The following is a 27,516-nucleotide window of genomic DNA, read 5'->3' as shown; positions in this document are numbered from 1 at the left end:
TAGTTTGTTTTTGCAGCTTCAGGAGCATCTGAATCAGGGGACTTTTTTCAGGGTTCACTTCATGGTTTTAAAGGGATTTAAAATGGTAAGAGTTGGGGTCACTCATTTTTCGGTGTTTCTAAAATTTGATTGCTCATTTCTCAATGCACATTAGTAGAGGGTATTGGCGTAATTCTGCTCTGCATGCGTGTTCGGTGTGTTCCTCTGTACTCTGAGGATACTCTTACAGAACTCAGCATGCAGGGCTTCAATCGGATTCTCTCTCTCTCGCTATAATAACTATAATAAATATAATATTGTGAAAAAGTTAATTTTATTTGTAACTTATTTCAAAAAGTGAAAATTTTATATATTCTAGATTCATTACATGTAAAGTAAAACATTTCAAAAGTTTTTTTTTTTTTTTTATTCCAACATCGCGTCTGATGTTCGTTTTGCTTTTTTGCGCTCAGTGTGGAAAGGCCTTAAGCATGGTGACTCTTGATGCACTGTCTCCAGCTTCAGTCCACTCCTTGTGAAGCTCTCCCAAGTGTTTGAATCGACTTTGCTTGACAGTATTCTCAAGCTTACGGTCATCCATGTCGCTTATGCACCTTTTCCTACAAATTTCTTCATTCTGGTCAACTTTGCATTTAATATGCTTTGATACAGCACTCTTTTTGACTTTCATGAGCTGTAAGCTCTAATCATCAAAATTAAAACAAACAAAAAACTTACATGTAATGAATCTAGAATATATGAAAGTTTCACTTTTTGAAAAATTAAAAAATGAACTTTTTTCACAATATTCAATTTTTTTTAGATGCACCTGTGTGTGTGTGTGTGTGTGTGTATACACATACATACACAATTGTTTGTTTTTTCTTCCTTCAATAGGCTACATATCAATAGATCATATTAATAGATTTAACTTGTTCCTCTTCTCTTTTTATAAGTTTATGAAGTTATTATTGGGAGAGTCTGATTACTCTAATCAATACATGCATTGATGTCCTTTCCAAATGTGTATTCTTATTAAATGTTTTTGTAAACAAGACGACCTCACAAACTGACACTTTCTCACAATGTTTGTTTCTGTGAATTGTGGGGACTTTCCATACACTTATATTGTTGTTATACTGACCAAAAGCCATTTTATCCCCTAACCCTAAACGTACCTCTTACAGAAAACCTTTTTGCATTTTTACACTTTCAGATACACATCATTTAGTGTTTCTAATAATTTGTCAATTTGAATAATACGTCAAAAAATTCAGGTTTTACTATCCTTCTGGGGACATTTGGTCCAACAATGTAGCTTAAACAAGTACACACGCACACGCACACACAGTACTTCTCTACACTACTTAACCACAACTCTCCACCTCCTGTTAACTTACGATAGTCTAGATAATGAAAGTTTATGAGAGATCTGTACATTTCCACAGTTTAGTTCAGGCTTTTATAGTGTTATTTAAAACAGTTAGAAATGGTTCACAAAATACTTTTATTCTCTATGTGCTTATGGCATCTGGTTGGTAAGTATACGTTTTCTATATTTACTGACAAATTTAATCTGAGTTTCTTTTTAAATCGACATTTGTTTTTATTTTCATAAAAAGATGCTCTCAATTCACACTGGAATTTTGCTGTTAGATGTTGTTTGAATCAATCAAACTGTTCCTCTTTGTTCTTTGGTGATACAGATGAACTAGAGTCAGTGTCAGTGACGGAGGGAGATTCTGTCACGCTACACCATAATCTCACGGTTATTAACATGCAGAGAAATGATGAGATCGAGTGGAGGTTTGAAGGCATTCGCATCGCTAGAGTGATCGTGAACAATTCAGAATATTATAATGATGGGACATTCAGAGACAGATTGAAGCTGGATCATCAGACTGGATCTCTGACCATCACAAACACCAAAATCACAGACTCTGGACTTTACCAACTAAAGACCATTACTGGGCATAAGGAATCAATCAAGAGATTCAATGTTGCTGTTAATGGTGAGTAAAGAATAGTATTTTCTAGCATTAAAGGAATTTCTCCTGTCCTCTTCATATTCATAATGTAAGCAGTACTTATTGATTTTACTCGTAATAATATTTGAATTTTAAGATTAATTATATATTTGAAATCTCACTTACAGATACATTTCAGATTTCATTTTATTTTATTTTATTTTTTTCATTCTAACGTTTGCTGCATCAGACAAAATCTCCCAACATTGTCACTCCAGTCTATGAAAGACAACTAAAGTCCAACTCATATTACATATTATATCAGTGAAAGTGTTTATTTAAAAAAACATTAGAATTTTTTGAGAGTTTGAGAATTAGAGTTGGAATTTATGTCAGATCCTTAGGAAGTTACTCAGATATATTGCAGCAGTATAAAGCACTTCATGATAGAGAGAAAACAATGCACAAATCTTTACATACATCTTCTATTCCAGATTCATACACATTATTATTGTTAAGTCTTATTTAAATGTTTCTGTTCTCATGTCAGATATGTATGTATAAATGTATGTATGCGTGTATGTACCAAGAGCTTCTTAAAAACCACAACAAATTCTTTGTGTGTTTGCACACACTTGGCGAATAAAGCTGATTCTGATGATGAATAGAAGAACTGTTGAGTACTCAGGAGTATGATATGGTCGATAAAGTAAAAATAACAAGAATATACAAAAGTGCGATGAAAATGTCATTTTACACACAACAATTTATTTTAGATATATTTTTAAGTATGTATTATTTTAAATTAAATTTAAAATGTAGATATAAATAAAAAAAATTATAGGAGAACCCAGTTCTTATGTCGACAAAGATAGTTTAACATCAGATTCCCCCAAACTGCTCTATCTTCATTACTGTCTTCTACTGCTTCAGAGAAATGTGAATGGGTGATATATTTTAGAGAAATATTTATGGGTGAGGATTATAGGAATAATTTTTCTAAAGGGACAATTTTCCAAAATGACTGATTTTTGTTTAAAGTCTTAATTCATTATTAGGAGTGAAAATCAGTACAGTCTGTGTCTGCACTGATATGACTGACTGGCATGAGAAATTCTCATTCAGCATACAACACTGACAAATAAAGCAGCCCTCTAACTATTATTCACAATATTTTTCAGCTCGTCCACCCTCTCCTACCACCACTTCATCATCTGAAAGCACGAGTGTTGCAGGTAATGACACTGATGTTCATAGCAACAGCAAAATTGTGAGTCTGATATTGCTTTTATACAACTGTTAATAAACAAGAAGTTATTATTGAGTTATGTGTTGCTACATATTAAGAGCCTGCTATTTTGTTGTTGTTTTTTCTCTGCTAAAAAAGGTTCCTAAAAAAACAAAGCAGACAAGCCCTTTACACTTTCTGCAAAAGCACATTTAACCCATAATCATGTTGAAGGAGGCTCATGTTGGTCAGACTAGTCAGTGAACAGACTGTGAGCATCTGAGACTCACAAATTGTCTTTCTTCAGCATCAGCCCCACAAACAACTCCTCACCCTCCAGATTCTGCATCTCTGATAGTGCTGATTTCTGCTGTTGCTGCTGGATCTCTGTTGATTGTGGCTGCAGTCGGGGTCTTCTGGATCTGTAGAAAATGTAGAAAAACTATTCAAGAAGGCAAGTGTTATGCACTGCTGATAGACATGCTAAAACAACACAGTTGTAACTATTTTTACATGTCTTTCATTGTTGTTAAAACAGTCCAGACGAATAATGAAGACATTACTTACGCTGATCCAACATTCTACAAAAGAAAAACACAAAAAGTGGTAAGACAATTCATGTTTGAATTTACACAAATTGAATATACATTACATATTTGAGGAGGAAGTTATAATAGTTTATTTACATAAGCAAACTTATGTAAATAAGGTGGACAAGGATATGAAAACATGACAGCTCCATTCCAAACACCTATAAGCTGCTTCAGTATCCCCTTTCACAAAGTAATAGGCAGAGCTGGGTAGTAATTGATTACACTTAATTAAGTACTTGTAATTAGATTAAATTCCATATTAAAATACTCATAATCAGACTACAGTTGCTTTTTTTTTTTATTGATTAATGATTACATATTATTCACACAATAGCAATGCATTATTCATATTAATGTTTTAACTGTTCCTTATTCACACAGAGATCAGGCACTAGTCAGGTAGCTATGCAGCATTTGACCTCTGGATTTACAAAAATAATTTCAGGTTTTCAACATTGCATCAACTGATGAGCACTTTAATGTTTGTTTGAATTATCACTCAGTAGTTTATTTAACAATGCATTGCTATATCTTTGGAAGGCTTTTGTCTTTCAAACATATTAAAATGCACATTCACATTATAAATAGAGAACAGCACAAATAGAGTGTTATTTCTGAAGAGCAAAATAACAATTTATATTTAATCAGTAAAAACGTTATAGCTCATGGTGCTTCTGCATGAAACAGTTCCACAGGAAACTGTGGATTTCCGGATCAAAAAAACTGAGAAGACACTGCCAGTGCCTGTCACGGTCTCATTTTCATTCTAACATTAATGTGTTATACCAACCAACAATGTGGTAAAATTAAACAAAGCTGATGAATTGCATTATAATGATCAGTAGAGAGTGATATTGGACTGCTGTCATAACAGTGACATAAAATAAAGCAATAAGCCCCAAGAAGCCGTGGTTTACAGTGAATTTATAACAGCTAAGGGGTGTTGTAGGCATGACACGAAGCAGAGTCCCTTAGCTGTTATAAATTCACTGTAAACCACAGCTTCACGGGGCTTATTGCTTTTTATAAAACGGTTATTCCATATACATAGTAAGGTTTCACAAAATAAAACGGAGCAAATAAAGTCTAATGATATTAATAAAAACAGTATTCTTCCTCAGAAACGGTTGTGGTTCCAACCATAGACATATATAGACGCCCTATTCGACCACCCCATGCACGTAGATGCGGCCGCCATCTTGGAACGTTTTTTTGACGTCACTCACCATAATAATCAACGTATATTCAAAGATGCGACTCTTGAGTCTTAAAATCTTTTCAACTATCCCTGCTGGAAAAAAAACAATAGAACCCTGCCTAAAACACAATAGAAAATGTAATGGATTTAATGGTTATAATGGGAATCGTATGTACAGTATATGGGTCATTCTACAGAAACGTTCACTTTTCTGTCCCTAGACTTTAAATAAATATTACAATTGAAATACACATTAGGGTTACAATTTTTTTTATATATTTTAAAATGAAACAATATGTTATTTGAACAATTACACCTTCCTGAGCCATCAATGTGGCATTATTTTTTTTTTTATTAATTATTCCATTAGAATTCCAAGCACCACAAAACTGCTCGTCCCCACAGCCATGTACAGCAGGAAAGTGCTTTATTCTGAGGTCAAAAACAGGATTTTCTACCATTTAAAATACAAAAGTCTATTCATAACTATCAAATATATGATATAAATGGCATAATAAAACAAAATGCCAAATAAATATTCTAAAATATATTATGAAAACAGTGGTCCCCTGGAGTTGTGTCACTGGTGTTACCGCTTAACAAAAGTCTTTTATTTTGGAATAAAAAATCACACTGATGACATCACTCGACTTCCTCTTTCCTATTTTCTAAACATCTATGAAAACAGGCCCATGTTTAGTCCACTGTTTCTTTTCAGTTATGATAAATTTTCTCATTTATCTCATGATTTCATATGAAGCTTTTAGTTGATGTCACTGGTGTGACCCATTTATTGTTAGGGAAATGTAAAAAAAACTATAATACAAATGGATTAAACTACTTAATTTAGTGAGTATACCATGATTGACAACATGTGGCTTGATACCTTGCAGCAGACATTTTGTAAAATGCATTTTTCATGAAAATTGTCACTGGTGTTACTGTCACTGGTGTTATTGTTCTGTGTTACTGTACTGTTTTTGTCTGTCACATTAAATAAATAAAACAATCTCCTTATTTCTTGCATTTTCATTATTTTTCTGTAACTCTGACTACATGTGCTGAGATTTTTTTTTTTTGAAATAATATTTCATAAAAACTTTTAATATTGCTAAAGAAGGTAACACCAGTGACAAAAAAAATGATACATGTGGTCTTGAAATAATTGCAGCACAAAAAAAGCTAAAAAATATATAATTAAGCTGTCATTTATATGTATTCATAAAGTCAAAAGGTAATCTAATAATGTGGTCTAAGTTTAAATGTAAAAAAGAAATAAAAATTAAGACATTTTGCCATACCAAGAGTGGACGTTTCTGTAGAATGACCCATATATGTGTGTATGTGTGTGTATATATGTATGTGTATATATAATATAATATAATATAATATAATATAATATATATATATATATATATATATATATATATATATATATATAAAGGTTCCAAAAAGTGGTTGCCGAGCGACACACAAAGTATACAAAAGTGTAGGTTTGTAGTGCAATTTACAACGTTTGAATGTGGCTCAACCAATCAGAATCAAGGACCGGAACTAAACGTTTTATAATGTAAACGTAATAACCATAGAATTTTACAGACTCTGCAAAACAAAAAAGCTTCTTTACTGAAGTCTGAAGTCTAATTCCAGCTTGATATCTTTGTGTTATTTGAAATAATTGATGTTATGTTATTTCCTCAAGCTATTCTATTAGTTTTGTATCTCTGCTCTGCTTTGTGTAAAAACTACAATTGTACATCATAAAATGTAATTTTATTTAGTAATAATTGGCTTTATTTACATAGTGGGTAAGTTTTTGTGTTACCCAGCTCCTGGGTCAGACATAACCCAGAGGCAGTGTTGCCAGATTGGACGGTTTTGGTTTTAAATTTGATTGTGCTGGTAAAAATTGGCTTGGGCTGGTTTGGAGTCAGTTTGCAGGTTTTCAAACATATAAACTGTATAGGCTAATTGGTTAACATAGAAGCACAAGTGTGCATATACTGCATACAATCAGTCATCACAACGTTACTAAACACACACTGCAAAGATGGCTGATGTTGTGATGATTCAGGAGTGACGGGTTTTTAGCGCTATAAAGGATTTTTTTTTTGAATGTATAACTGTATAAATGAGCATAATGCCTAAATACAAGTGACATGGTAAAGAGTGGAGAGTGTATTAACTCTAAAAACATGAATTACACCTGTCGAGGGAGAGATGACACGAAGGCTCTAATATCACTGCAACTCCGAAATCAGAGCACAGTTCAATTATTTAATCAAAATCTATTTATATTTATACGGTCCTCTTTTATCTTTTAAAAATTCCAGATTGGTATATCCTTGAATCTTTTATGAAAGACTTCTTTTAGTTTTATGTGAAATTACAGAGCGACACAAAGGTAACAACATTATGTTGTTAATTTTTTTTTTTTTTTTTTTATTGTCGGATTATCATACAGTATGCATCAATGAATGGCACAGTTTTGACTGTCATGGTGTGTGCGTGAATGAGTGTGAATACCTAATTACGTTGCTTATTCCGATCACTTATATTGGGCTATTTTTTGCATGACTGTTGACATTGAAAATGATGCATGTGTTTTTTCAAGGGTATTGGTTAATGTCTTGATTGCCATTTTGACAGTGTCTGCTTGCATATTTTAATCATATTGGTAATTCTCTTTAATGTATTTGAAATTTATCTAGCGTTATATTTATATTATTTTGTCATCATTATTTTGTTTTAAGAAGTCAAAAATGGCTCTTATCAACCGTGATTGACATTCTATCACATTATTTTGACAGTTACATTTTTGGGCGTTTTTTTTTTTGTTGGAGTGGGTGGGTTTTTGTGAGCTTTTCGGCTGGAAATTGTCCATCTAATCCGGCAACACTGCCCAGAGGTTGATTTATCGCGGGGATTTCGCATAGTCTCTTCAGGAGAGAGCAGTTCTAAGAGTCATCGAATTGATACAGTTTTTAGGTAAAATACAGGTTTGTGTACATTTTATTTTATCTATAAAATCGTTACTGAGCTGTAGCTACTTCCAGGCAGCTTAGGCTGGTTTTAGCTGTTTTTCTTTTTCAGCAAGGAAAGGAAAATAAAAGGTAACACTTTATTTTGATAGTCCACTTTAGACATTTTACTAACAGTAAGTAACTTTGCAACTACATGTCAACTAGTAGTCATTAGAGTATTAGTAGACTGTCTGCTTAATAATTTCTAACACTTTATTTTGATGGGTCCACAATATATTGACTATGATAAACTTTGCAAGTATATGTCAATTTATTCTACTAACCCTAAACCTACACTGTAAAAAGTGATTAGTTGACTTAAAAAAAAATTTAGGAAACCGGTTGCCTTGAAATTATTAAGTAAAGGAAATTCATGCATAATTAAAAGAAAATGTTAAGTGAACTTGACAATTGTGAGTTACATTAAAGAAATAAACAAAATAAAATGTGTTGTGGTCACTTTTTATTTTAAGTTGGAGTAAAAGTGTGAATCTACTTAACTTAAAACGAACAAGTTAATCTGCGTTCTGTCTACTTAATTAAATTGAGGAAACCTATTGCCTTGAGAAAATTAAGTAACCACAACTAGGGGTGTGACACAACACTTATCCCATGCGATTTTTTTTATTTTTATTTTTTATCTTCAATGATGAAATATATAGGGAAAATTTGTCTTTTATTCAACTGAAAAACACAAAATGCAAAAAATGTAGGTGCATTTTGAAATCAACTTATACTTTATGAAATTAAACCTCTATTTTAATGAATTATATGCAGTAATAACATGTACGATTCTGGATAAATTGAGAATCACAATTTGTTTTTTGTTTTTTTGTTTTGTTTTTTAATAAATTGGAGATTGTGATTCTCTCACAAAAGAACGTAATTTAGTAGTTGTTCTGACAATGTTCATTGCTTAAGTCTTTAAAAAAATAATAATAATATATATATATATATATATATATATATATTAATTTGAACAAAATAAAAAAAATCAATGGAGTCAGTGTCTCACTTCAAAAAGACTTGTTTCACTATTGGAATCTCTTGAATGAATGATTCAATGTCAAATACATTTTTTAAACCGGTTGTCGCCACCTCCTGGCGGAAGATGATAAGCGTTACAATACAAGTGTTAAGATACTTTCGTTTTGATCGCTACTGTAGACAATAAGTGTTTAAACCCAAACTATAAACTTTTATCCCAGTACTTCTGTTATTTAAATGTTTGTAACACAAAAATAATGATGTGTGGTTGAAAAGACTGGTTGTGTTGCTCTTTCTGGATCAGCAGCAGCATGAATGCAGATTTGAATGTCTTTAACACCTGTTTCACATCGTCAGTGGAGCGTGTTTAGTCTGATAACGTTCACACTGGAAGTGTGATGATGGTCGACCCTGTGATTCATCAACATCTCAGGCTCCACTGACACTCGCGATGTGAAACAGTCTTAATAGACATAGCTGAATCGTTGTCATTCAGGAATAAGATTGCGTGGGTGTTTGAATCAAGATCACAAGCGCAATTTTTAACATTAATGGTGCAGCTCTAATGTAAACATTGCAAAATATATTTTTCGAGGATATCGTCATGTTCTCGCGAGACCAGTCGGATCTCGCTAGCACCAGATCTTGTCACATCCCTAACCACAACTTATTGTATTTGTGTAATTACAATTCATTTGAGACTGATTTGATGTAATCTTATTTTACTGATCTCTTTCACATTGAAGACTACTAATACAATTCTCAAGAATACAAAATTGTTCAAAACAGACCGCACACACATTTAAATGAAGAATAGTCAAAAGCAAGTCAACTCACCCTAATTTATATATAGCACTTCATACAATACAGATTGTGTCAAAGCAGCTTTACATTGTTAAACAGGAAAATAGTGTCAATAATGCAAAAAAAAAAAATAATAATAATTATGCAGTAAAGCAGCTCTAAAAAGAGAACAAAAGTAAATAGTCAATTTTTCAGTTAAAGTCGATTCATGGTTGATTCAGTGATGTCGTCATCATCCAGCTATGTTCACTTTTCTTCAAATAGTGTCTCTGCAAACAAGTCGTTAATATTCCCAAAAATGAAGTGTCCCCAAATAAGCAAGCCAAAGGTGACAGAAATGGAGAAAAAACCTGGGAAGAAGAATTCATAATCCATTAAATAGTCCCACGCTGACACTTCTGCTTAAGCGTGTTCTTAGCATATGCCTGAAATTATATGAGAGCCATTAACACAAAATGGTTAACAAGGAATAACCGCAGTCTCATTTAGACATCATTTATACTGCTTGACAAAATGAACACTCTTAGGGGTCATTCACACAGAATGCGTTTTTCCATTCCAATGTGCTACTTTTCCATTGTTTTTCTATCAGTGGGGATTTATTTAAGACTGCAAGGGAAGCTCGGCTTTCCCTATCATGTCAAAAAATTAATGGTCAAATATGTACTATTGTGTTAACATTTTATTGACTAAAAATGCGTTAGAACACGTTCATCTCGAAGACGAGTTCGTTCAGAATCAGCTACATACAGCAGGTCGGCTGACTCGATTTCCTTCTCATACATTCCCGTAGAATCACAGTGTAATTCCCTGCTGAAGCCGAGCGTCCATTGACTCCAATGGGGCTGCTTTGAACAGTTTTTTTCAGTGCTTCGAAACTAGACGGTCATTGGATAAATGCTGCGATTATGTCCCACCCACGGACGCTCAGCGTCTCTGGGGGTGAATGGAGGAGTGGGCTGGCCTGGACTCCGGGCTTCTGCGTGATGATTGGAGGGTCTGTCGAAAAACTGCATCTCAGTTTGATTGACAGCGATTTTGTACTATAAAAAGTCGCTGACGCTGAAGCTCAGTCCCATAGCAGCTTTGCACTTGGTTCTTATAAATCATTATATGTTTTTTTTTATTCATTTATGATGTTATGTTTTAATATACATGCTGCTAACTCGGAAATTTCAAGATATGCGAGCAAAAAATGCTCCTGACACTTAGGCAATACGACATGAGCAAGAGTGCTGTTTTTGTTTGGTTTGTTCGAATCCAAATCCGCCTTGATTTGGGTGAATCACTGATTCACTGAGCCATTCATAAAAACAGTCATTTGATTCGCTCCTGAAGGATTCAGCCGTTTTGAAAGAATCATTTTAATGACTCAGTGATTCAATCACGAACTTCTGCCACCTGCTGGCCGTTTTTAAGTTTCCCGTCTAAAAGTAGGCATATTACATTATTTTCCAACATATTTCTATATTCAGAATTTAGTATTTAAAACATTAATCTCATAACATTATTTATGAAATTATAAATACGGTCTAAATGAATAAATGCCACATCTAAATGTCACTTCATGCAGCTTCTGTGCAGTGCTGAGATGAGTTTTGTTTAGATCATTTCACGGATAACAATAGCCAGTCATTCATTCGCATTAATTAAGTATTCAGAGAATAATATTGTCTGTTTTCACTTACATCTATTTATTTATTAAATTTTGATTCATTTTGTAGAATTGAATTATAAATTAAGCTTGTATAGTATCGGTTTAGACTGGTATAGATATGTTTATGGTATCGTGACAACCCTATTATACACCACATTCCTTGTTTCAGTTTAACCTAATTCCCACATTTCCTCCTAAGAGTTTATTCATTCATTCATACAGTAGGCTAGACTAGCATCACTGGAAAAGACGCCTAGTTGGTACGAAAGGGTCACAGAGCATTTTCTTGAAAAGGAACGTAGGGCAGGATTTACGTATAAATAAATGGACAATTTTTATGATGTAGGCCGAAAATGAGCTTCCCCTCTTTGAAAGACCAGCAGCTGTCACTGTTTTCTATGTAAACACGCGCTTGACGGATGTGCATTACTGTTACTCTCGTGTCTTTCGCAGCACCTCGCGCAAGAATTTCAACTTTTACACGCAGTGTAAATGTCAGTTCCAAAGCAGTAGACCAATCAGAAGAACTCTGAGGTGGGGCAAGCGTTGCGAGCTTCTGTTTACAGTAGCAAGTTGGCATGACAACTGTTTTATTTGAGGGCAACATGGAGGAGGAGGCGCTCTACGATGTGCTTTTTTTTTTTGTTTTGTTTTTTTAAACGATTCCTGAGCACTGTTTTGCGTTTTTAGACACAAAGACACGTTCTGTGTGAAAGGCCCCTTAGGCTACATTCAATTCGAACTCATGCAAATCAACTCACAGACACAGTGTGTTTGTATAAAAATCAATAAAACAAAGAAACTTTACTTATCATACAGTGGATAACAATTTACAAATAACAAACAATTTAGTTTAGTTGGGTCCATAAAGAACACTACCAGTCAAAAGTTTTTGAACAGTAAGTTCTGTGTGTTTTTTTTTTGTTTGTTTTTTTAAAGTTTTTAAAGAAGTATTTTCTGCTCACCAAATATTTCATAATATTTTTATATATTTATATATTTGTAAATATATATTTAATATATAAATTATTATTACTATTTTTGTTGTACTTAGGATCAACTAAATGCAGGCTTGGTGAGCAGAAGAAACTTAAAAAAAAAAAAACACTGTTCAAAAACTTTTGACTAGTAGTGTATTTTCACCTGTTGTAGCTGAATGGGGGGGGGGGGGGGTCTGATTTAAAATTATGGTACATTCATTAGTCATGCAATAGTCCAGTGTTCACGTACCTGAATAATATCTGCATGCACAATGAAAAGTACACACATAAAGGCCTCCATACAGCAGAGTCTGTTGTGGCGGGTGGAACTGCAACTGACTTAATGAACTGCCCTGAAACACAATTGAAAATCGATTATCATAAACATAAATATAGCTTCACAATGCTTAATTTGGCTTCTGTCAGCCTGATATTTAGTCTTTACTGAATCGTTTCAGTGTGCCTTTTTAAATTCTTTTTAAATTGCAAATGCCTCTCAGAGGCTCGCGTGAGCGTCCGGGATCCACGACTGTCACGAATCCGGTCTGTGAACTTCCATTCACTCACCACCAGAGGTCACTCACTCTCCACAGTTACTTTTGCACTACACTAACTGTTGCACGTCACCGCCGGACTACAGTTCCCATCATTCATTGCACTGGCGACACGCACACAGCTGATTCCCATTTGCACACGGTACTTAAACCATTGACTTTCTCTCCCTCACTGCCGAGTATTGTATGCGCTTATCGCTCCCCTAGCTTTAGCTACAGAGCCTTTGATAGTTTTCCTAGTCTTGCCTTGCCTTGCCTGTTTTGGATTGTGTTTTCCCCTGCCTGGACTTTTGCTTACGTTTTCAGATTACCTCTCTCGTCAAGTCCCTTTGGATATTGTTCGCTGTCGTTTGACCCATGCCCGTTTTTGATGACTCTTTGCCTAGCCTGTGATATTCGTGTTTTCCCACTGTTGGACCCTTGCTTGTTTCCTGACCATGCCTCTGTAATAAAGCTCGCACATGGATCCGCATGTCTCTCGTCTCATTGGATCCGTTACAACGACAAAGCCATATTTTATTACAAGAACAAACTTCACAGCAGATAAAGTTTTGAAAATATTACATATAATGTTGTAAAGTTACGCATTTTAGTGACCAATTTAAACAACTAAAAGGGAAACATAAATGTACCTCAGACTATATCTTGAACCACCTCATGCGCAAATACACCAACAGGAATAGCCTGTGTAAAATAACAGAGGGGAATTTGAAAACTTATTAACACAGAACAATATAAATTTAGTTGAAAATTTAACATTACATGGACAAAACGACGAATAAAAGTACATTTATAAAGCTTACCTTTGGCTTGGCACCCATCCTTCCGAATGTCAGATGACCCTTACGGTTACTACGGTGACCGTTACTGCGTCATGTTAGTGAAGGCTGCTGGGTCCCATCCTCTGTAGGTTTTATAAAGTGTCCTCAACGTAGAATAAAATCAATTACATACAGAATCTATCGCGGTGGTATTATCTTCAGTCTTTAGTAATATAACGTTACAGAATTAATATCTTCAGTCTTCGCGGTTGCTTGCGCCATCATGTTTAACTTGCGTCCCTTCAGAATGAGACAAGTTAAATTTGCGGCTTTTTTTCTTATGAGAACCAGGCTGAAAAACTAATGTGCTTCCTGTCTATAACACATGCACAAAGGAGCCACATGTTCAACCTTTTCATTGAACACAAAGAAATTAAATTTACTGAACTTAATTGCAATGCTTTAAATAACAGAAAGTAATAATAACTCGATCAAACTGATTAATGTCATCAGAGCAGAAACAAATAAGATGAACGTAATTTTACTAAGTTAACAGTGCATCATCTTTTACAGTGTACCCTACTAAGAGTTAGTAGACATGTAGTTGCAAATTAATGAAAATTAGTTAACGTGGTTGACATGTAGTTACAAAGTTACTTATAGTTAGTAGAATGTCTAAAGTGGACTATCAAAATAGTGTAACCAAATAAAATAACTTATCATGCAAACTAGTGGTTGTGTGGAGTGTAAAGGATTTAAGTTAATCTGTAAACATTATTTCATGTGTGAAGTAAAAAATAAGCTAGTATTAAAAATGAATCATGCGGTGATGTGCGCTATGAAATTATTGCAGAGCAATTTCATGTAATTTAATAATAAAAGTAATCTAATAATAATAATGTTATGATGTCCTTATAAGGTTTTAATCGCTGAAAATGACCCCGCTCTGTTAACGTGCTCACATCTCATTCAAAAAGATACTACCGTCCCGTAGCGTGACGCAATTGGTCACGAGACACACAAGAGCCAATAGCCTGTCGGAACAGCAAAACGCAATCGGTCACGAGACACACAAGAGCCAATAGCATTTCACAACCAAGGCTGACGTAAGGCTTCTTCTGGCGGCATTTTTTGAATTCGCGCACAGAGTCAGACTGCAGCACACAGGATTAACGGCGGACGGAGACGGCGATCGCGTCTATTCCTCTCACAAATCAAATGTTTTGCCTCGGAAGACTTGGAATATTAATATTTTTTTAATACATCTTGTGTTTTATTGATAAGTGGTAGGTTTAGGGGCAGGGGTTGGGTTATGTGCTCATAAATGTGTAAATAATGTAATATAAATAAAACTGTTGTGGCTGTTTACATTGAAAAATCACACCCCAACATATATGCAATAATGGCACTGTTATTACCCAATATATAATTTAATAATGACGATAAAATTCCCAGTATGGCGTCGGCATATTGACGCTAAGGGTTTCCTATTTAAAGCAATGGAGGACCCTGCAAGTCGAAAAATGACGCTAAGGGGTACCTTGAGCGTCAAAAAGCGACGCCAAATGGTCCTGACCAAGCTTCAATATGTGACGAGTTGGGTGTGAGAATGGGTTGAAAATATTATTTGGCTGACAAATAAATGGGAATATCTCAGGGAACTCAGAGAAAGATTAAACCTTGTTCGTTCACATATATTACCATCATAGTAACAATACAAAATGGGTTGAAAATCACTCAACGTATGCTTTAAGGCAATGATAGCAATACATAACATTTGTCAGGTTGGTATGTTCATCTATAGTTGCCATCATCTGGGGTCTTCTTCTGAAGTAACCACAAGTGAGGCTGGATCCAAGCTGTAGTAACACTGGGATGGGCAACCTGAGAGATAGAAACAGGAAAACAAAAGGAGAAGAATTAGCATAGATACTGTTCATATTATTTCAGGCAAAAGATGATCACGTGCATTTATTACTAGAGTACAAGGTTATGAGTTGTTATGTGAACGCTTGGCTAAAAGATGTATTTTTAATCTAGATTTAAACAGAGAGAGAGAGTGTGTCTGAGCCCCAAACATTATCAGAAGGCTATTTGAGAGTTTAAGAGTAAAATGCGAAAAAGCTCTGCCTCCTTTACTGGACTTTGATATTCTGGGTACTATACTGGGTACTTTGTGACATTATTTAGCTTACTTTGCTATAATTTGGTTAAATCGCAATCTGATTTTATTGTATTTCCCTTAGTAAGCATATAATTTGTCCTCAGTATTCAGGAAACAGACACAGTCTACACTCTAAAAAGTAGTTTTATAGTCCATTCAAATAAAATGTTTTAATTGGTCAAACATTTAGAAGACTACAGCAAGTTATGTCATTTAAAAACATCACTAAAAACACACAATTTACAACACATAATAGCCATTATTTAATAACAATCTCCATTTATAACATTTGTCATACAGACTAAACATACAGACTTAAAGAAAAAATGTCACCTACATCTCGGATGGCCTAAGGGTCAGTAAATTAACAGCAAATTTTCATTTTTGGGTGAACTATCCCTTTAAAGCTCCAGCTGACAAACATTACATCTGTGATATAACTGCAAAATTCAGTTTAAACTTTAATGAACTAAGAAAAACCTAAACAAGCTAAACAAAATGTTAGCAAACAAACATTTACAAATATTACTACTGTTCACAATTACATCTTTAAAATGAGGCAGAAGTCACAAAAAAAAAAAAAAAAATGAACCAGGTGTTACAGTAGGGCTGGGTGGTATATTGAGTTTGTACGATATATCGATATAATCTTTATAAGCGATACAGTATGAAGCAAAACCGTTAATATCGATATAAGTAGTTTGATACGAGCGCATCTGAAAAAAATATATAGGGAGGACATAGACTGAACTGCTGCGGAGAAAGTGCATTATACAATTTGTTCTACATGTATCATGCTTTATATGAAAAGCTTTAAAAAAATCGTAAGATATACTAGCCTATAGTTTATAGTTTCAGTTTAAAGCGGCTTTTTACATCTTTGAAAGAAGTCTCTTATACTCACAACTCAAAAAACAGTTAAAACAATAACATTGTGGAATGAAATTACAATTCAAGAGAACTGTTTTTTTTATTATTATTTGAATATGTTAAAATTGTAATTTATCTCTGTGATCAAAGCTGAGTTTAACATCATTCCTCCAGTCTTCAGTGTCAGATGATATTTCAAAAATAAATCTGATTTGCTGCTCAAGAAACATTTCTGATTATTAACAATATTTAAAAAAAGATGTGCTGATAAAAATTTTAGTGTAAACTTTTTTTTTTTTTTTTTTTTTTCAGGATTCATTGTTAAATAGACTCCAGACCTTTAAATGGTGTTGTACAATACTGTTAAAAAGTTTGCAGTCAGTGAGGTTTTTTAATAAATTCATTTTTATTCAGCAAGGATGCATTAAATTGATGAGAAGTTAGAGTAAATATTTTTGTTTCAAATAAACACTGTTCATTTTAAACTTTGTTCATTAAGGAATCCTGAATAATACACACAAAACAAAATATGAATCAGGAATATTAGAAGCGTATCAATTACAAGAAAGAAAAATGTCAGGAACAGTTGTATGTAATATTTGTGTGATTTTATGGACTAAACTCACCTGAAAACGGTGAAAACAGCACCGCGAGACGCAGTGTTGCAGCTATCAGTTGGAGAGTTGCCGCCCCGTTTCCATGGTAACTCCCTCGCTGTAGTGTTTGAATGAGACTCAGAGCACGCTCAAAACACGTCACAGTCAAGCACCATTTAAATAAACATATATTATATAGAACATAAACAACAACAAAAAAATTATTTAATTTAGAATTTTAATCGTTTTTTAGTTATATGACCCATTCATACATAGGTGTAAACTGCAACCCGCACGTGATAGTGGAACAAAGTAGTACTTTTATTTTTATAGATTTTTATTTTTTTGCTATTTTTTTTATTAGATTTTGTATTGTTGTTTTTACGATCATTCAAACTATTTATTTCATTTAAAAATGTGCTTGCAGTTTTTATACTAAACTTTTGTTAATAATTATAACTCTCACTATTTTTATTCAGTGCTTCAGATTCCTTTTAACTGTAAAAATGTAATGTAATACAATGTAAAATATATATAATTTATAAAACAAAGATGTCATGTAAGAGCTCAGTAGAAACACGGGACAGAACCGCTTGCCACTGGTGCACCGACAGAGGCCCAGCCGCGCGGCAAACAGCTGGTGGCGTGCCACCTAAAAAACGCGGCTGACCGACAGCGTTTTTAGATCGGTCGGCTCGCCGATGGTGTGCCGACGGTGGTCCGACCGTATTAAGCCGCTGAATTTGTGCCGCCCAAAAAACGCTGGTGGACCGCCAGGTTGTTTGCTGGGAAATGTTTTTTGACCAATAGTTTTAGTTTCAGTTTTCACGAAAATAACCTAGCTGTGTTGTCATGCCACTGTCCCTATAGGCTGCTTGCAGTCACAGCACCCCAATCTTTTTATTTATTATTTTCTCGCATCCCCATTTGCAGAGTGCAGCCCGTTGCATGTAATATCCCAGATAGCACACGTACGTCTGCAAGACGCCTGTTAAAGATCTCTTGATATGGAAAGCATCTGCTGTCTACAAATGTCTGACAGATGTCTTTCAGATGTCAGTTTTACACACATTCTAAATCATAAACATCTTAAAGACATCTAATAGACGTCTATTTGACATCTAAAAGGAAACGTCCTAGACGTCTTGCAGATGAGCAAACACTCTAAAAAAAATATATGTATTGCCGATGTAAATGCAGATGTCAAATAGACATCTCCGAGATGTATGTGTGCTATCAGGGCAACAAAGAGCGTCCCGTATGATAGCTAACTGCGGTCAAGCCAGCCGCGGTTTGAAAATACACGGTCAAGCCAGCCGCACTTTTTTGGGGGTTGCGCGTCTAATTACGCACTTACATTGCTGGGAGCGGTCAAAATGGATGTAAAGAAGCTGTCATAACGGCGTTTCCTTTGTACTTTTGCTGATATTTTCAATAGATTGCTTTTCACGGTGACCCAAAATATTTCTACATTAAAGGTAATTTAACCCTAAAAAGACCATAAAGCGACATCAGAATATGTATTTATTGCTATTTTATAATTTTATATCAAGACATAATACAATTTCAGGATTTATTTAATGACTTGAACATTGAATTAATGTTAGTGAATACATTTTTTTGTACATTAACATTTGTATTGTACATTTATTAAGATACATAATTTATCAATGTTATATATGCTATATGTGTGTGTGTGTACCTTTCAACTGATACTTGTTTACAGTGACTATTACTGTATTAATTTTCAAGTTAAATCTACTGTACAATTTCTGTACAAATTAATGGCAAATCACTCCAAATCTCAGTGTGCATTCTCACACTTTCTCATAAGCACTTACTCATAAAAAGCTTTCCTTAATAGGTTTGCTCATTCTTCCAATTCACAGTCACCCTGACTATTACTGTATGACTTTTCAAGTGTTTTAACTATATGGTTTTGGAGAAAATTAATGGCAAAATCACTCCAAAAAACAAAGTGCATTCTAACAGTTGCAACATTACCCATTTTCAAACACTCATACAAATCTTTCCTTTATAAGTTTGCTTGTTTTATCAACTGGTTCCTGTTCACAGTGACCGTAACTATTACTGTATTGATTTCCAAGTCATTTTACTGTACAGATTTGGAGAAAATTAATGGCAAATTCACCCCAAGTGCATTCTAACGCTTTTACATCATGTCCCATTTTCTAACACTCATATTTTTTTTCCTTTATAGGTTTGCTCATTCTTCCAATTGATTCCTGTTCCGAGTGAAACAAACTATTACTGTATCAGTTTTCATCTGATTTTACTGTATAGTTTTGAAGAAAAATAAAGAAAATCACTCCAAAAATCAGTGCATTCTAATAATATTCTAATTCAAACACTCATAAAAATCTTTTCTTTATAGGTTTGCTTGTTCTTTCAATTGATTCCTGTTCACAGTGACCTTGACTATTACTGTATTAATTTTCAAGTCCGGCCCGAACACAAGACACTCTTTGCTCACTGAAAATGCTTGGAGGTCCTGACCCTCTTGATGGAGGTGAGCTCAATCAGGAGTGCTGTCTTAATAGACAAATATTTAAGCTCAACCGATTCCAGCAGCTCAAAGGGATCCCTCTGAAGTCAAGCCAGGACGACAGAGAGATCCCAGGAGGGCACAATGGGTGACCTAAGAGGATTTTATTTTCTGGCACCCCTCAGGAACCTAACGATCAGGTCATGCTTCCCCAGGGACCAGCCATCCATGAATCACTTTCAAGGTGGAGGGTGACAGCCTATGCCCCCACCTTTCTTGCAGAAAAGAAAGTACGACTCTACTCAGGCATCTTCAGGTGTCTTCTCAGGGAGAAGAACACCAGTTTGTGACCAGACTCCACTTAAAAGTAAACCCCTAATGTCGTCACAATTTTGGAGTGAGTTTGCCTTTAATTTGACCAGAAACTATACAGTAAAATGACATGAAAATTAATATAGAAATAGTCAGGGTAACTGTGAACAGGGATCATTTCAAAGAATGAGCAAACCAATAAAGAAAATATTTTTATGAGTGTTTGAAAATGGGAAATGGTTCAAACGCTAGAATGCACTTTGATTTCTGGAGTGAATTTGCCTTTAATTTTTGCCAAAACTGTAGAGTACAATGATTTGAAAATGAATACAGTAATGGTAAGGATCACTGTGAAGCGGAATTAATTAAAAGAATGAGCAAACCTATAAAGGAAGGATTTTTATGTGTGTTTGAAAATGGGTAATAGTGCAAGTGCAAGAATGCACTTTTACGCTTGGGGTGTTTACCATTAATTTTCTCCAAAACCATACAGTAAAAAGACTTGAAAATTAATACAGTAATAGTCATGATTACTGTGAACAGGAATCAATTGAAAGAACGAGCAAACCTATAAATGAAACATTTTTATGAGGGTTTGAAAATGGGACATGATGTATAAGTTCTTATGCACTTAGGCCGCATTTACACTGCATGGTTCAAGTGACCCAATTCCGATTTTTTCCTCCCATGTGGCACAGATCGGATATGGCCCACGACCGTGTAAGCAGGAAAAAATCACATGGATTCCGATATTCTCCGATCGGTTTCAGGCCTCATTCATATGTGGAAATAAATCAGATTTGAATCGGATACGTGCATTTGCGCCTGCCGTGTAAGCGGTCAGATCGGATATTGCCCTGTAAATCCCAGCAAACAGGGGACGTCCCCCGGACGTTCCGAACGTCCGTTTAGGTCCGCAGTACGTCCGCTTTGTAACGTTCGCGGGCGGACGTTCGGAGGACGTCCGGATTTGGTCCGCTGTGTAACGTTCGCTGGCGGACGTTTTGAGGACGTTCACTTACGTCCGCGTTTGGTCCTCTTTTTGACGTTCGCTGGCGGACGTTCTGAGGACGTCCGGGTTTGGTCCGGTGTGTAACGTTCGCTGGCGGACGTTTTGAGGACGTCCGCATTTGGTCCTCTTTTTGACGTTCGCTGGCGGACTTTCGGAGGACATTCGTCCGAGCCAGTTTGCGAACGTCCCTGTTTCGTCCCTCATCTGCCATTACCATAACAACACTTGAAAAATCCAGTCGCCCATGCGTGGGCTTTTATCAGACCTGACACCTTGCAACTCAGACAAAGAGAGTTGACAAATTTGAACTAAAATATAAATTCATATTGGATTTTAAAGGGTAGGGTGAAGTCAGCTAAAATGGGCTATCAGGTAAAATGGGTCAAATATTGTAGTCATATCTCTTAATTTTTATAGCCAGTCATAATAACTGATCTTGTATTGTTTCTTCAACTTGTTGACATGTAACATTAATTTAGATTGGTCTGAGTTTCTTAAAGGGATAGTTCACCCAAAAATGAATATTTACTCGCCTTCAAGTAGTTCCAAACCTGTATGCATTTCTTTGTTCTGCCGAACACAAAGGAAGATATTTTGAAGAAAGTATGTAACCAGGCTGTTTTGGGGCACCATTGACTTCCATAGTAGGAAAAAAAAATACTATGGAAGTCAATGGTGCCCCAGAACTGCTCTGTTTCCCACATTCTTCAGAATATCTTCCTTTGTGTTCAGCTGAACAAAGACATTCATGCAGGTTTGGAACTACTTGAAGGTGAGTAAATGATGACAGAATATAAATTTTTGGGTGAACTATCCCTTTAAGGCGGGCTGATGTACTGAGTATTACATGAAGCTTGTCAGAGAAATTGTAAGGTAAGCGAGCCACATAGTAAATTTCATTCATCACTAATAAGGGTACTAAAGCAATTATAAGTATGCTTACCAACAAAGCAAAGGTTTTTGAACAATGTTTTGACATGCCCTTTCAAATAAATAAAAGTTTAATTTAATAAAAGAAACATTGGTTTTTGTGAAAAGAGTCATTTTAGAAATGGCTGGTTAAGCTAAAATGGGCTGCACACACATTTTTTACACAGAAATTGAAGGTGAAAATAGGTTTATAGGCCTAGATATGTATGCACACAAAATCTAGTCTTAAAAGAAATACATACACATAAACTACCAGTCAAAAGTTTTTGAACAGTGAGATTTTTAATGTTTTTATAGAAGTCTCTTCTGTTCACCAAGCCTGCATTTATTTGATCCAAAGTACAGCAAAAACAGTAAAATTTTAAAATATTTTTGCTATTTAAAATAACTGTTTTCTATTTGAATACATTTTAGAATGTAATTTATTCCTGTGATCAAAGCTAAATTTTCAGCATCGTTACTCTAGTCACGATCCTTCAGAAATCATTCTAATATGTGACCCTGGACCACAAAACCAGTCATAAGTGTCAAATTTTCAATATTCAGCTTTCAGATGATGTATAAATCTCAATTAATAAGCTTTCCATTTGTTAGGATAGGGCAGTATTTGGCTGAGATACAACTGTTTGAAAATCTGGAATCTGAGGGTGCAAAAAAATCTAAATATTGAGAAAATCACCTTTAAAGTTGTCCAAATGAAGTCCTTAGCAATGCATATACTCAAATTAAGTTGACACATTTACAATAGGACATTTACAAAATATATTCATGGAACATGATCTTTACGTAATGTCCTAATAATTTTTGGCTTAAAAAAAAAAAATATTCTGATTTGCTGTTCAAGAAAAAAATTTTTTATTCAGTTGAGTAAATTTTTTCAGGATTCTTTGTTGAATAGAAAGATCCAAAGATCAGCATTTATCTGAAATAAAAAGCTTTTGTAACATTATACAATATACCATTCAAAAGCTTGGAGTCGGTAGTAAATAGTAAAAATATTTCAAAATATTACTGTTTTTGCTGTACTTTGAATCAAATAAATGCAGGCTTGGTGAGCAGAAGAGACTTCTTTACTGTTCAAACTTTTGAAAAAACTTTTGACTGGTAGTGTACATGCACACAAAAGGCACCACTGCACAGAAACACACAGCTATACAACATGATCAGTTCATTTTTAATTGCATTGTTTAATGAAATATTCATTCAACTTTCTATTTAATGAAATGCATATGGTGCTGTTGCTATGGCACACTAAAGACCATAGGTAATTTCGGCTGAAATCATTTTATTTTTAATAGTAAATTGACACTGTGTTGTTTTCTTTTTATATTGGCCCATTTTAACTTAATGTTGTGCCGTGGCTCAAGAAGGTACCTGCTGATACTCTAACTCTCTTAATTTTAAAACAATTATACTTTTTGACATTTGAAAAATATATACATATTTAAGAGACCCATGCTAATTTATAAAAATATCATTAGTTCTTATGCATTGCTTACTTGATGGTATTATAAGTCATTTACCAAAACGAGGCCCATTTTAGCTGACTTCACCCTATTCCTTAAAACAAAATCTCTTTTTTTAACTGTGATAATAGAATGCAAAATGCAAAAAATTGCAAAATTGTTTTGCAGATTGATATTATTATTATTTACTGTATTATTTGAATTCATTGTATAATGAAGTTAATGTTAAATTAATAATTTTCATTTCTTGAAAAAGAAAATAGGAGTAGCTTCTGTAATTAAAAATGTCATCAAATCAGGAGTCTGTTTTCAGCATTTAAACATCAAAATCATGATACCCTTCAATAATATAATTGAACATATAGGCTACAATGAGGTTTATGCATTCCCCATGCATGAAGAAAATAAGGTTGCAGGAGCTCTAAAGAATGTTATAGAGTGATGAATGCAGCCAAGGAAAACATGAAGAAAGAGGAAAATAACACCGGTAAGACATAAATAAATGATTTCCATTTATATATTAAACCGTTGGTAAGCCGACAAGAAAAGTTATTTAGGAAAATTATTATTTTAGTTATTACATTTAAGACTGCTATACCACGTGCAGCTCAAAAAAGAAAAAGAAAAACAAATTGTGTAATATAGCCGCATTGGGAGACAGGCTACAAGCAAGTGTCGATCAAATGAGCACATGATCGAATGACGTCACTTTAGGGCACGCGCAGCATGTATCCATGGCAACGCTCAGCTGCGTTAACGGTTCTCCCGGTGATTTCCTCAGACACGGCCTTGAGTTTTAGCTTTCATCGGTCGAAAAGGTATTTATACTTTTATAGTATATTCATATGTGCGCTAAATTTCGGACTGCTTGGTCTAAATCCAAATTGTCAACAACAAAGTTACAAATCTTTTTTCAATGGATAAATGGTAGTCCTAGACATATTAAATCAATCATAACACTAATGAATGTGTTTATTTTTTTGTTTTAGGTTATAAAACAACGGGAAGAATTGCCATCGGACTAAACCCGCAGCTGACAACCACAGACGCAGACACACACACACACACACACACACACACACACACACGGAAAGAGCACCGCAACTTTACAATTGTTCAATTAAAATAAACGTATTTTGCTCCATACAACGTGTCTGTTGCCTTTGATTAGCCTAAAAGTAAAATAAAATGACATTCAGAGTACTTAAAGCGAAAGTCCCCTAAACGTCCCGAATGGCCGCTGCACGTCCTGTGAACGTCCTCGTGAATGTCCGGAGGACGTCTTCGCGAACGTCCGCTGGACGTCAAGGGGACCCTACACGCTGACGTCCGGGGGACGTTAGCAGAGGCCGTTTAGGGGACGTCCTGGGGACCTTTTTTTGTTAGCTGGGATATGACTCCTGCGTCATTGAAAAGTGAGGTTTTTGAAACATTTCGCGGTACAGACATACCTGTAAAAAATGAAACATCTCTAGTTGAGTAGCAGAGTATTAATTTCGTTTGTTTGTGTTAAATAAAAGGCGATTTGATGCTGAAATGTGTTGCTTTTGAAACACGCTGAGTGCTAGTTGCTGCTGTTGTTAGTGATGACAGCTCGTGCTCAGACGCTTCAGTCCCGTTCGTTCCATTGAAACCACAAAATAAAATGCACACAAACATGTCCCTGCCTTTGATATACAATCACTGATGAACGCATTTAGTTTTAATTACTAAAAAAACACAGACGATGTGACATGCTTAATGTATACCACCTGAGTATTATTCCACTCGCAAGCTTTCAGCGGAGCTGCGTACATCACTGTCCTGAAGAATTTGTACTAGGATATAGAATTATTTTGATGTATAGATACGTTTCTATATGAATTCCATGTCAATAAATTAAACTTAATGTACCATTCAAATTGATTTGTGATGTCATATATGCTATTTTTGGCTTGTTTCACCAAGTGCAGTGTAAAAGGCACACATCGGATACGAGTCACTTTTAAAAGAAATGTAAGCACGTCGTCCAAAAAATCGGATATAGTCACAAAATCGGAATTGGTCATCAAGACCTGCAGTGTAAATGCAGCCATAGTGTCACAGTGCACACAGCAGGGAGGAACGAGGATAACTCAAAATACAGTCTTTAATGAACTCAAAGCAGACAAGGCAAGGCAGGAATACCGGGGAGTAACGAGTAGACCAGACGAAATCTAACTAAACAGACAGGAACTAAATACACAGGGTAATAATAGATAATTAGACAAACACAATTAACAAGGACAGGAAACAAACCAAATATGGACATAAGAGGGCGGGAACATAAGACACACAAGACAGAGGCCTGTGCCCGGTTGCATAAAGCACCTTATGTGTAATTTTCCCTTAAGATCGCCATTAAGTTTCCCTTACAATTAAGGGCGTTGCATAAAATATACCTTAACCCCTTGTCACCGTCCCGTATACGGGACGCCTAACTTTACTTCACTATATTACAGTTAAATCCTAATGTAATCATGACAAACTATATATCATTGGAAAGGTCTAAGTCTCATAAATAGATATATTACCATTTTTTGTTGTTACAAATTATGTAGGAACAGTAATAGATTCATTTATGACAAGAGTGTGCCAAGAGTCTATTTTAAATCTACATCATAACAGGAGTTCTGACCTTTGTCACAAAAAGTCTTTATTTCCTTGCCTTTTTCCCTATCACATGTTTTAGCAATCATCATAAGTTATATACCATTTGAAAGCTTAAAATCTCAAAATTTATACTTTGAAAACCATTTTGAAATCGGACATTGCGTTACCATAGAAATGGTATTTCAAAATAGTTTTAGCGGTCTCCTCCCCCTTAGCGGGGGTATCATATTACAAAATGTATTACAGTCATTTAGAAACAAAACTTTTTATAATCTTGACAAAATACACATCGTTGGAAAGGTCTGAGTCTCAAGATTCCATATTTGGTGGTTATTTTGTTATAGTAATATGTATGTATATATATGTAATATTGAGAGAGAAATTGATAGAATTGTAACAGAAATGCATCAAAAAAAAAAAAAAAAAAAAATTCAATGGAGTTTGAATGGCAGCCGGTGGCTGTTTTTGGTATAACGCCTAAACAAAATTGCATATGAACCTCAATTTTTTTATATCAACTTCAAATTTGGAACACAACTTATGTACACATATGGCTTTAATTGTATAGCAATTTTGGATTTTTAACTATTTTTTTAAATATTTATTTTATATAAAATTTAAGAAAAATAGTATAGTTTTTTTTTCACAGTAAATTTAAACCTATAACTTTTTAATACTTTAATTTTACTAAATGATTTCACTTCTGTAGTAATCTGCTAATTGTCTTCTTTAAAAAGAGACCAACCTTAGGTATGTATTCAAAAGCGTTCATAAATTATAATAATTTAAGTTTGTATAGTGCACTTTCTCGTGAATTTTCAAAAATGGGGGTGACAGTTAAGGGGTTAAATGACACTTAAGGGTTTCTTTAGGTGAAATGTCATAAACCCTTAGAATTTTTCTTAAGTATCCCTTAAAGCCCATTGTGTTGCATAACTTAACTGTCATTTTCCTAAGTATAACGTAAGGTATGGAAAATGTCACTTAAGTGTTACATAGCGAGCAGATTCAATCCTAATGTCTTCTACAAGACACAATCGGCCGCTTTATAACAGATTTTAAATTAGGCATTTATTCACATTAATCAAATAACATACAACTAACGTTAATAGCTCAAACGTGAGTGAGTCATGCGAGAACACATTTATATTCTATAATATTTTATTCCTGTATTTTCCTACATATTACCTGGGAGATGACTTGAAAAACACACATAAAAAATATATTTTCGCAATTGTGTGTTTACTGTGTTTACATTTCTGCTTTTAGCTCCGGCTTTGATGAATGATTAATAATAC

At 34.6% G+C, this 27,516-nt stretch overlaps 1 protein-coding gene and 1 long non-coding RNA gene across 5 annotated transcripts; one reads left to right on the top strand and one right to left on the bottom strand.

Moving 5' to 3' along the window:
- Nucleotides 1-1,421: 1,421 nt before the first annotated feature.
- Nucleotides 1,422-25,653, top strand: LOC131529772 (uncharacterized). 4 transcript variants are annotated; one of them, XM_058759655.1, is made up of 6 exons: nt 1,422-1,517; nt 1,686-1,991; nt 3,128-3,181; nt 3,482-3,628; nt 3,713-3,780; nt 24,577-25,653. In XM_058759655.1, the coding sequence occupies exons 1-6, from the start codon at nt 1,469-1,471 to the stop codon at nt 24,610-24,612; spliced, it is 660 nt and encodes a 219-aa protein (XP_058615638.1). In that variant the 5' UTR covers nt 1,422-1,468; the 3' UTR covers nt 24,613-25,653. The 4 variants fall into 4 exon arrangements, with proteins under 4 accessions (XP_058615638.1, XP_058615636.1, XP_058615637.1 ...); XM_058759653.1 differs by having other exon boundaries at nt 3,482-3,780; XM_058759654.1 differs by lacking the exon at nt 24,577-25,653 and having other exon boundaries at nt 3,713-3,933.
- On the bottom strand, nt 10,005-14,003 carry LOC131529773 (uncharacterized). The gene is made up of 4 exons (XR_009268216.1): nt 13,774-14,003; nt 13,603-13,654; nt 12,667-12,769; nt 10,005-10,129 (listed from the first exon to the last, which is right to left on the bottom strand). It is a non-coding gene; the product is annotated as an uncharacterized LOC131529773 (long non-coding RNA).
- Nucleotides 25,654-27,516: the final 1,863 nt, after the last annotated feature.

The sequence above is a fragment of the Onychostoma macrolepis genome, chromosome 22 (assembly GCF_012432095.1).
Source record: "Onychostoma macrolepis isolate SWU-2019 chromosome 22, ASM1243209v1, whole genome shotgun sequence".
In the NCBI taxonomy this organism is placed as follows: domain Eukaryota; kingdom Metazoa; phylum Chordata; class Actinopteri; order Cypriniformes; family Cyprinidae; genus Onychostoma; species Onychostoma macrolepis.
This window is presented reverse-complemented; position numbering and strand designations above follow the sequence as displayed.

Coding starts and splice junctions, on each gene's coding strand:
- LOC131529772 (XM_058759652.1), top strand. CDS start 1,469: ATGGTTCACAAAATACTTTTATTCTCTATGTGCTTATGGCATCTGGTT. Junction 1,518..1,685: donor GTGCTTATGGCATCTGGTTG/GTAAGTATACGT, acceptor TTGGTGATACAG/ATGAACTAGAGTCAGTGTCA. Junction 1,992..3,127: donor ATTCAATGTTGCTGTTAATG/GTGAGTAAAGAA, acceptor AATATTTTTCAG/CTCGTCCACCCTCTCCTACC.